General features: G+C 39.1%; 1 protein-coding gene across 1 annotated transcript in view; it reads right to left on the bottom strand.

The window, feature by feature from the left end:
* The window catches only part of LOC107668668 (zinc finger protein 836-like), a 66,519-nt gene that overhangs the window by 36,157 nt on the left and 18,039 nt on the right, over positions 1-12,323 (bottom strand). Inside the window, exon 4 of the mRNA XM_016460626.1 lies at positions 9,371-9,788. Coding sequence (XP_016316112.1) covers positions 9,371-9,788 — 418 coding nt within the window. The remainder of the gene's footprint in view (positions 1-9,370; positions 9,789-12,323) is intronic.

Here is a 12,323-nt window from a genome sequence, read left to right as displayed (position 1 = left end):
ATAAGGTTTTTTATAATGCATTATGCATTCATTATAATGCCTTAAGAATACTCTTATAATGTATTATAAATATAGAAAGCGTAACCAAAATATCTTAATTTGTGTTCTGAAGATAAACGAAGGCCTTACGGGTTTGGAACGAGATGAGGGTGAGTAATTAAAGACAGAATTCTCATTTTTGGGTGAACTAGCCCTTTAACAAAGAAGCAAGTGCCCACAATAAATACAAAATGCTGTGCAAAGCAACAAAATTCTGATATTAAAGGGGTTCACTGGGTTTTTTCTAGGCTTGATTGTGTTTATGGGGTGCAGTCTAACATGTGTTAATGCTTCGTAAAAAATTTTTTTTTAAAAAAAATCATTATTTTTCACAATTGACCTTTATTCTACACTGCTCTGTCCCTTCTCCTTTGAACACTGATGATTTCCTGGATTTATGAAGCCCCTCCCTCAGATACACAATGGGATCAGATTGGTTAGCTGGCTCAGTGTGTTGTGATTCGCTAAACCACCAGTGCGCCTCTAAACGACACGCCCCTCACATGTGCACTGGTGTTGTGTTGTAAACAATGGCGTAGTCAATATTGCTTATCAATTTGAGCCCGAATGAGACCCAGAGAATACTAGTGAAGAGGATCATGCAGAACCTGTGCAAGCACACAGCTCTTAATGGTATGGGTTTTTTGTTTGTTTGTTCTTTTCTCATACTTTTAGATATGCTGTTATCAGGGTTGGGGAGTAACGGAATACAGGAGATGGCGAGTCAGGATCGGCAACTTCATCCTTGCGACACCGACTCAGAAAACACTAGTTTATTTGATAATTAATTCAAATATCTCCTTACTATTTCCCCCTGACACATTCATGGTAATTACTTTTGCTGGGGTTTGCGGCAAGCTTTAGCCTATTGTGTGCATTTGAATGCAGATCTCTTCAGCTGCGCTTGCGCTTGCTGCTGGACACTAAACACCGTCGAGCCGCTCATGACAGTCGCGGTAGCACGGTCTCGTGTTGTTTTCTAAAATAAAAATGGCGTAGTCAATATTGCTTATCAATTTGAGCCCGAATGAGACCCAGAGAATACTAGTGAAGAGGATCATGCAGAACCTGTGCAAGCACACAGCTCTTAATGGTATGGGTTTTTTGTTTGTTTGTTCTTTTCTCATACTTTTAGATATGCTGTTATCAGGGTTGGGGAGTAACGGAATACATGTAACGGCGTTACGTAATCAGGATACAAAAATCTAGTAACTGTAATCCGTTACAGTTACATCACAAAACAAAGTATTCAGATTACAGTTACATTTTGTAAAAAGTGGGAAAACTATCAGGATTACATTTGTTTAATTTAAAATTAAATAAATGAGTATTTTGACAGAATAAGGCTATATTTAGCGCGCTGCTTCATCATAGTTCCTGGTTCTGTTGACACATGTTGACTCACGTGAGCCACCTACTGGTGCGTGCGCAAATAACACCCGTCTACAATTCTCCTCAAACGCGGGATGAAACGCTGCTGGGAAAAACGTTTTCATGTCTGGAAATTTCACAGCTATTTTGTTTTCAAAGAGGACAAAGGGAATATGCATGAAGACTCTTGCTTTAACAAAGCCTACTCAACCAAATTGAACATGTGCAGGTACGACTAGCATGGACATCATGTTAGCTAAAATGTAGTGTTTGTTAGTGATTTAAAATTCCATGGTGTGCATGACTGCAGTCGTGTGTAAGTTTTCCAGCGGAAAATGAGTTGGAAAATGTAGAAATTAACACGAGAGTCCCCACACCCCGGATCAGTCAATGAAATAAAGAAAGATCATAGCATTTCACTTACATTTCGACATGTATAGGCTTATTTTAAAATAGACTAATATAGTGTAATTTTTTTAATATTGTGTATAAACTATATTTATTTTTACTTGTACATGTTAAATAAATAAAAAAATATAATAATAAAAATAAAATTGTAATACTAAACTGTATAGACACTAGATGTCTGCATAGCCTTATATGTATATATACAGTGCGTACGGAAAGTATTCAGACCCCCTTAAATTTTTCACTCTTTGGTATATTGCAGCCATTTGCTAAAATCATTTAAGTTAATTTTTTTTCCTCATTAGTGTACACACAGCACCCCATATTGACAGAAAAACACAGAATTGTCGTAAAGATGCACTTCTCTCTAAAGGCACGTCTAATGAGGAGATGCCGAGTCAGGATTGACTCAGAAAACACTAGTTTATTAGTAAATAATTCAAATATCTCCTTACTATTTCCCCCTGACACATTCATGGTAATTACTTTTGCTGGGGTTTGCGGCAAGCTTTAGCCTATTGTGTGCATTTGAATGCAGATCTCTTCAGCTGCGCTTGCGCTTGCTGCTGGACACTAAACACCGCCGAGCCGCTCATGACAGTCGCGGTAGCACGGTCTCGTGTTGTTTTCTAAAATAAAAAAAAATAAGGAGAAGCCTAAAAAAGGCCCGAGGCCCGGCCCGCATCTGAACTATGACGTGAAAATTGGCCCGAAGCCCGGCCCTAGGGGCGTAAAAAAGTCTGGGCCCATTGGGCCCGGGCTGAAATGCAGAGCTCTAGTTCCTGGTTCTATTAACACATGTTGACTCACGTGAGCCGCTTGCTGGCATGCGTGCGCAAATAACACCCGTCTACAATTGCTCTCCTCAAACGCGGATTAATTAATTACGATGCTTCCTGCTGGGAAAAACGTTTTCATGTCTGGAAATTTTACAATTATTTTGTTTTCAATGAGGATAAAGGAAATAACATAGTTGTACAGCGTAAGCTATGCATGAAGACTCTTGCTTTAAGAAAGGCTACTCAACCAACTTGAACATTTGCAGGTACGAGTCCGACTAGCATGGAAATCATCATGTTAGCTAAAATGTAGTGTTTGTTAGTGATTTAAAATTCCATGGTGTGCATTAGGGATGTAACGGTTAACTGCGTGCCGGTTGAAAATCGATTTAAATATGTGACGATTCAAATCGGTTGAGATGCTAAACAAATCGCGATTCAGTTAGGAGTAGGAGTTTATATGAATGTATGTCTAAAAATCTAGTAACTGTAATCCGTTACAGTTACATCAAAAAACAAAGTATTCAGATTACAGTTACATTTTGTAAAAAGTGGGAATACTATCAGGATTACAAATTGTTTAATTTAAAATTAAATAAATGAGTATTTTGACATAACGCTATATATTTAGCGCTGTTTCATCATAGTTCCTGGTAGAGCCCTGCACGGGTCTCAAATTTAGGCCTTAGTCCTTGTCCGACAGCTTACCAGAATTTTTTTTCCCCCTTCTCCCAAAACAGCTTAATATTTTATTATTTTTTTTATTTGTGTTACTTATTTATTTGATTTGGGGCTTGTTTTAAATTTTCAATTTAGTTTTGTTATTTACATTTACATTAAATTTAAATTTTGTTATTTAGCAAACGCTTTTATCCAAGGCAGTTGTAGTGTAAATAACAAACGAGGACAATAGAAGCAATCAAAACCAACAAAAGAGCAATAATATGCATAATATAGTGTAATTATTATTATAGTGCTATATTTCAATTTCACAAAGAAACGTACAGTATTTTGTCTAAGCAATAATAAAAGGACACATTTAATTTATAATTTGTCTTCAATCTCATTTTGTAAAAAAAAAAATCGCGAATCGAATCGTGAGTTGAGTGAATCGTTACATCCCTAGTGTGCATGACTGCAGTTGTAAGTTTTCTAGCGGAAAATGAGCTTGAAAATGTAGAAATTAACATGAGAGTCCCCACACCCCGGATGAGTCAATGAAATAAAGAAAGATAGCATTTCACATGAATTTCGACATGTAGGCTTATTTTAAAGGTGCCATAGAATGGAAAACTGTATTTACCTTGGCAAAAATACCTTGGCCTCACGTGTGTGCCACATCTCTGAGTGGAACCGATGTAAACTAGCAGGTGTGTTCGGACCGAATGTGCAGATCGATCGGTGTATTACAGTACCACGAGAGCTAAAGAGAGCCGTCCACATTACGTCATTTTCGTCATCAGGAGGGCTCGCGGAGGTGAAAGATGAGACAGAGCGCAAGTCAAACTGCGCCTGTGTCGAGCGAGACGGAACGGAACGCGGAAAGTGAAGTAAAAGCATTGTATAAATGTTATAAATTGTCTTAAATGGCATGATGCTACAGTGTGAATGAATGGTCACGAAACGCGCGTTTTCCTGGATGCCTCGCCAGAGTCAATCACCAGCACATGATTTAGGCACATTAAGCGTGCTGCACGCTTACTGGCTCACTGACATTGACGAGATTAACCCCCTTAGGTATCGAAATTTGGTACCGAACGACGAGACGTTTTTCGATACTTGATGGTATCGAGGCAATTCGGTCGGTGCCTAAAAAGTATCGAACTCGATACCCAGCCCTACCGATACCAAAGACCGATATCCCGTGACGTCATCGACAGAACTTTCAGTGCACAGAGACTCTGGCAGCAGCGACAGAATGTGAGGCTCGGCGGTGTGGAAATATTTCAAAATTAATGATGACAACCCACGCATGGCAGACTGCAAACTTTGCTCCGCAAAAATATCAAGAGGAGGTACAAAAAGCAGTACTTATAATACGAGTAATATGATAAAACATCTGAAACAGAAACACAAAAGTGAGCACAGAGAATTTGCCGCTAGCAGTAACGTTAGCACTCAGCAACCAACCCTGCAGCAAACCTTTGCAAGACGAGAGAAAATGACAAGAGATAACCCGAGAGCCAAACAAATAACAGAGGTGCTTACCCAATTCATTGTTCTTGACGATCAACCGCTTTCAGTCGTTGATAACATGGGATTTCGTCACCTTGTTAATGTTTTGAAACCGAAGTACGAGATTCCCAGTCGCCGCCATGTCACAGATATTGTATTGCCACAAATACATGACGCAGTGAAAAAGAATGTCGTGAGCATGTTGCATGACATAAAAGCAATTAGCTTTACCACTGACATTTGGAGTTGTAGCGTAAATCCAGTGTCTCTCATCATCTTAACGGCACAGTGGACAGATGGCGATTTCACTCTACAGCAAATCATGCTTCATGCAAAGCAATTTCGAGGCTCACATACGGGTCGAGCGATAGCGAGCGTATTTGAGGAAATGCTTGCGACTTGGGCAATTCCCAAAAGTTCTGTCCATGTTGTGGTCCGTGACAATGCCAAAAACATGGTAAAGGGCATGGAGGAGGCCGGAGTTTCTAGTCTTCCGTGTGTGGCACATACTCTACAGCTGGCCGTCACAGAGGGTCTGCTGTCACAGCGCGGCGTGACGGAGGGTGTGGGAGTGGGGCGCAAAATAGTCAGCCACTTTAAACACTCCAACCTGACATACTCTCGGTTACAGGATATTCAGACACAGCTCGGTCAACCAATAAAAATACTTCAGCAAGACGTGCAGACTCGTTGGAATAGCACATTCTACATGGTGCAGTCTCTGATTGAGCAAAAACGGGCGACTGGAGTATATGTGTCTGAAAACGAGATCCCTGCCACTCTAACTTCAAACCAGTGGAATCTTCTGGAGAAGATGGTAAATGTCTTGGCTCCCTTTGAAGAAATGACTCCTCAAGTGAGTTCTTCAGATGCGTTAGCCTCAGATGTAATTCCTGCTGTCACTGTGCTACAGAGACTGTTGCTGAAACAAATGGACGAGGACCACGGAATCAAAACAATGAAGAGCACTTTGCTTGATGCTTTGCAGAGGCGCTTTGGATAAAAGCATCTGCTAAATGACTAAATGTAAATGTATAAAGATCGATTCTTCTCCAACACAGACACTGCCAGGCAGGCCAAAGAAATGTTGATACTGGAGCTGCAAAAAATGTCTGTGGGAGAGACAGCCACACCTGAGACACATGGCGCACCAGCTGACAAAAGGTCTCACAGCGACAAGCCAGGTAGCAGTCTAGACAGTGTTTCTGAAGAAATTGCAGATTGATGTGCATCTGCATCTGAGAGCAGAGCTCCAGCAGCCATCACCATACAGCTGGAAGCATACCTTGGAGAGACCACTGTGTGTCGTTCAGAGAAACCCTTCATGTACTGGGCAGTTAATAATCTGCGATTTCTGCTCTGGCTCAAATGGCACAAAAATATCTTTCAGCCCAATGCAGCAGTGTGGAAAGTGAAAGACTCCTCAGCTCAGTGTCACACATTCTGTCTGACAACAGAAGCAGGCTTGTAGCTGAACATGCAGAGATGCTTCTGTTCCTTAAAAAAACCTGCCACTTACTTTTGAAAAATAATGCAAACTGATTGACGGCCTTTTGTACTTTTCATCTTGCAAAAATTATTGCAAAAGTAAAAACATACTGTACAAATGCTCTGAGGAACATCCTTAACTAATGGCTTATGAACACTTACAATTATTGTGTTGCTCACAATGATTAGACAGTTCACTGTTATATTTCACTGTACACTTTTGATTGTTACACAACAGTGAACACTGCTACACAGTGTTATGTTATAAACATCTGTTCAGTGAAATTAGTTTGCAGCTTTTTGACAACTTTGTGACAGGTTGATAAAGAAATGTTTTTTTATTATTATTATTAATAATAATAATATTATTATTTTATTATGCCCTTGGTTTGGTTATGGAAATTATTAGATACTGTGAAAATGGTTTGTACTTTGACAACCTTGTGACAAGCAGAAAAAAATTGTTTGAGTTACAGTTGTTCATAATTACAGAGAAGCTGTAATTATTAGTCTCACTGTGTCATTACTTGGAAAACTGCCACATCCCAAAAAAACAGGTATCGGTATCAGCGAGTACCAGGAAAAAAATATCGGTACTCGTACTCGGTCTTTAAAAATGGTATCGGTGCATCCCTAGTTTTTACTAGTTTTAATTTTAAAGTCATAATTAAATAAAAGTATTTAGATATTGCTTTTTTTTACTTATTTACATATGTAACTTGAAGTAATCCAAAAGTAATCAGATTACATTACTTTTATATTGTGGTACTTGGATTACGTTACTGAATACTTTTCTAATGAAGTAATTTGCAACTGTAACAGAACAAATTTTAAAAGTAACCCTCCCAACCCTGGCTGTTATTTGTAAATGCTACTGCTTATGTTAGCTTCTAATATATGGTTTTATCCTAATTAAAGCTTTAATACAGCACGGCGACCGCATGCGCGTCCATGCTTAACACTTCTCATAGCTATGTGAAAAGTATCTGTCTGTCTATACACATAAAGTGTATAATTGGAACACAGTTCATTATTGAAGCTGACGAGCTGATTATCTGAATGAGAGAGAGAGAGAGATGAAGAGCAGAGTTTGTGCAGAGCAGGGGACACAGGGAACAGGATGAAGAACCGCTGCTTTAGAACATTGATTTTGAAACTTATATAAATAGATTTTTTTGTGCACCCCTAGTTTTGACGGCATGGCAACAACTCTTCCTCTTCTCTAAAGCAGCGCAACATGACCTCGCCCCTTTTGTTGCGTGTTCCCAGGGGTGGGGTTCATGTAAATTGCAGGGTTTGTGATGTCACAAACCCGGTAAGAAGCTTGTTGTAGTCCCTACCAGCCATAATTGTAGGCATTAAACTGCTATAATTTAAAAAAATAATATTCTTTATAAAAGGGCTTTTAATGGTAGGCCTATGTTTTTTGTTTGTTGTTGTCTCATACTTTTAGATATGCTGTTATTTGTAAATGCTCCTGCTTATGTTAGCTTTTAATATACGGTTTTATCCTGATTAAAGCTTTAATACAGCATGGCATCATTGATTTAAAACTTGTGAATCCATTAGAATCATTAGAAGACAGAATCGCGATTCATATATAAATAAATTTTTTGTGCACCCCTAGTTTTGACGGCATGGCAACAACTCTTCCTCTTCTCTAAAGCAGCGCAACATGACCTCGCCCCTTTTGTTGCGTGTTCCCAGGGGTGGGGTTCATGTAAATTGCAGGGTTTGTGATGTCACAAACCCGGTAAGAAGCTTGTTGTAGTCCCTACCAGCCATAATTGTAGGCATTAAACTGCTAACCGCATAAACATTTCATTACACCAAATACACAAAATAATGTTCTTTTTAGCAACATCATATGACCCCTTTAAGGAGTCAGCTGTCCACGGTGGTCCTTAAGATACTACCACAATAACACACTCAGCAAAATATAGTCAAATTATCATTATCGATAAAATCCCAGAAAATATCGAGATATAATTTTTTGTCAAAATCACACACCCTTTGAGGTCACGTGATGCGTTAATGGCGGTGCAGCTTTGAAAAGACGCTCTCCACACCACTCGCATATTTTCAGGTCTCTGAAGCACAACTAAATGCTAAATTACGTGAAATCATCGAAAATGTCGACCCAGACCACACTTGTTCATACTCGGGAGGACGCTACTTCTCCCATTAAGAAGAAATTTAGGGAGTCTTCCACCGCTATCTCCCGAGCTGAGCTGGATGGCGCCATTTTGCTACTTACGTCACGATTAGTACCAGTTGTGCTGGTTAGACCCTGCTCCGGAGTAGGAGCTAATTTGGTTCTCAAAAAAGGCAGTCCGGTACTAAAATCGCTCCCAGTTCCACAATTCTGGTACTATGAAAAGGTTCCTGCGGTGCGAAAGGCCCTAATAGCTCCAAAGGTACTTTTTTGCATATGTTTTGGGACTGCTCAGTTATATCCAATTTTTGGAAACATGTAGTTCAAGTACTAAAACATATCACAAAGTTGCAGTTTGACCTTGATCCTTGTCTTATGTTGTTAAATGATGATTCTTTCTACAACTTTACATTAGTTCAGAGAAGATTGTTAATGTCTGGTTTCACTGCTGCTAAAAAAACAATTACACAGCAATGGTTCACTCCTGACATGGATCTTAGAAGATTCTGGCTGCTGTCTTTTCATTATATTGTTTGTTTAGAACGCAGCACTGCAAGGATTAATGGGGCTAGAATACAAACTGTCACTTATTGGAGTAGTATAGCCCAAGCTCTAAAAGAATTGTTTTAAATTGATGATGCATTATTCTGTGTGGTAATTTGCTGCCGGGGTTTATTTGTATGTTTCTTTTAAGTTACCCTGAAGTATTAATTACTTGCTGTACTTGTGTCCTTTGCGTGTTTTGTTCTTTCTTTTTTTTCTTTTCTTTTCCTTTTTCTTGGTATTTATGCTGTCATCCAACATTTGTAATGTTATTTCAAATAATAATAAAAAAATACATTAAAATAAAATAAAAAAAATCACACACCCTTTGTCTGCACATGCATAATATTTTAACAATTTTAAAAGAATTATGTCAATTCAGTATATCTGGTCATTAAAGGAAGAAACATACCTGAAGGAACAAAGTCACCATCGTCAACATCATCATTATTCTCAGCGTAATCATCTTCATCATCATCATTCCCATTATTCTCATCATCATCCTCCTCTTCCTTGTTCTGATCTTCTTCCTCATCACTGTGTTGTTCTTTCTCTGCGGTGGTTTCTTCTCCTCTGCTCTCTATCAGGTTCCTGCAGTCCACCAGTTTGACGGAGCACATCTTCAGCGGCGTCTGCAGCATCTGCTGTTCTCCAGCGTTACAGTCAGAGGTTTGATCAGTGGATTCATGATCCTGAGCGTCAGTATAACAGAGTAAAGTGAGGCTGAGCTCTGAGTCCTGTGTGTCTCTGGATCTCTGATCTCTGACGCTCCAGACTGAATCCTGAGCTTCTGTCCCATCAGTCACACGCACTGAAACCTGCTCCACATCCTGACAAACACATCACAGATAAACACTAATAAAGAACAAGCTGCTGATATCAGACTCATTACTCAGCAGTTACCTCTAGGGCTTATATTGGTGATATGCAGATATGTGATATGATAATGAACCGATTGATAGACCGCAGTTCGGTATCGGTCGGTATTACCTCTGTTTTTTGCCATTTTTCTCTATTAACCGTGAAGCTGTGGCTTTAATTGCTTCAGAAACAATAATGTTACCAAATCCTTGCTGAGAAAGATAATGGAGCTCTTCAGCAGTTAAGCTATTTTACTGATAGAATTGCAGGGCAACTCTGAGAAGTTTCTGTGTTGCTGAATGTCTGTGTGTGCGCAGCATGATCTGTGTGAATGACTGAATGTGTGTGCATAACAAGCTACAGTGAAGACAACGCATTTGTAAAGAACGCTTCTAATTTTTATTTTTTAAATGTACAGAGTGTGTTAATTTGTGCAATGATAACCTACCAGCAATGTAAAGATGATTTTATTAAATTTATTAGAACAAGTACACTATTATTTATGGGCTGAAAAACAAGATGCAAACAATCAGAATATTGCAACTGGTGGGAAATGCCCAATGTTAACATGAAACATATCTGCCATTACCTTTATTGTAATACTGTGGTACTGGAGACCCTTCATAATGCAGAGGTCAACTCTCTATAGTTAGCAATGGTCCTATAGTATGCAATGTTTAATAAACAGTTGTTTTTCTAAATTCTGCTGAGGTGAAATTCAGTGCAGTCCCATATCGTAATATGTATTGTATCGTGGCCTCTGTATCGGGATAGGTATCGTATCATGACTTTGTTGGCAATACACAGCCCTTAAAATAATGGTTTAATGATGTCTGATTCATAAAGACTGTCCCTTGCTGCCACCTACTGGCTCAACAATGTAACTACACTGACTGACAGCCTATCACCTCATGGGTTATAGTTATGTTCAGTTTGACATTAAAGGGATAGTTAACCCAAAATGAAAATTACCCCATGATTTACTCACACTAACACCTATCCTAGGTGTATATGACTATCTTCTTTCAGACGAATTCAATCAAGAGTTATATAAAAAATGTCCCAGCTCTTCCAAGCTTTATAATGGCTTTATAGTGAGCCTCACATACTGACTTAAAGGGTTCATTTTGCACTGAAAACTATTTGAACTTTATTAAAACTATTTGCACTGATTTACTGTGTTGGTTACATTTTGTTCCTTTGTGCAGTGGCTCAAGAGATGAGTCTAAGTCTGTAAAAACTAGGGGTGGGAATCGCAGGGTACCTCACGATACAATATGAATCACGATACATGGCAAACGATACGGTAATATCATGATACAGCGATTCTGCGATAACCGATATATTGCTAGACAATTCTATAATGATACATCACGATATCTTTCTAACTATGAAAACAAAATGCCTGTGAAAAGTTTAAGTGCAAGTTTTCTCTTTATTCAAGTCCAAACTGTTAGAAAACAGCACAAAATTTCTGTAAATCAAATTTAAAATGCTAAGGAAATTAATCATTTTATTCTTGGACGTATTAAAAGCTTACACTTTTCTTGGTGTGTAAACCAACACATTTAACTGCTTATCAACTTTATATATAGCCTATATATAAACCTGGTACATTTCAAAATTTACCTTGAGCGCTTTCTCAATCTTTCCTCTCATCATAAAAACGGAGCCCCCCACACATGACATGCAGAGAAGAAAATTCACATCGCGTCTTTTGCGCGCTCAGGTTCGTTATTTCAAATGTAGATGCGCGGCAAGCACACACTGCACACTTCTGTGCCGCATTACGGCTCTGACGAGGTTTTGTTTCGTTGTCCGTGCCATAGGTGCAGATTTATGTTTCTGCCGGTCGGTACGCACTAGGGGTCAACCGATTATCGGCCTGGCCGATTATCTGCGCCGATATTAAGCATTTTTATGATTATCGGTATCTGTCATTTTCAAAATCGATTCGCCGATAAAATAACTTAATTTTGAAACGCGCTATTTGGCTCTGATGCAGCCTGTCAGAACTCACCACTCTGTGGCCTAAAGCAATCTCCACCCACCGCCCATCTGATTTGTTGGGAGTCACGAGTCCGACCAATCAAAGCGGAATTCACTCTCACTCCAAAAGCGCTTGCTAACTGGAGCTGCTTCAGTGATCACGCACCAGTTGTCTCTCAAAGGTAAGGTGGCAGCAGCAGACGTTGCTTAAGTTGCAATAAATCACAATCCACTAACGTTACACTGAAGTTGCAAAACACCTGAATATTATCTATGATTTCCGCGATGCAGAAAATGTGGAAGGAATCGCGGAATCCAGTCATATAAATGGAATTTACTGTATGACGCGGAATGTCACGGAGTTTATCAAAGTTTGGATGAATTCATCAAAAGTCAGTACACTTAAATAGAGACGCGATATGGACTAGTATCTGTAAATATTAAGCCGCAAAAATACTATTTAATTATGAATCCTGCATGTTCTGCGTGTCTCTGTGTAGGTAAATGGCACAGAC

This window comes from Sinocyclocheilus anshuiensis, unplaced genomic scaffold (assembly GCF_001515605.1).
Source record: "Sinocyclocheilus anshuiensis isolate Anshui unplaced genomic scaffold, SAMN03320099.WGS_v1.1 scaffold156, whole genome shotgun sequence".
Taxonomy (NCBI): Eukaryota; Metazoa; Chordata; class Actinopteri; order Cypriniformes; family Cyprinidae; genus Sinocyclocheilus; species Sinocyclocheilus anshuiensis.
This window is presented reverse-complemented; position numbering and strand designations above follow the sequence as displayed.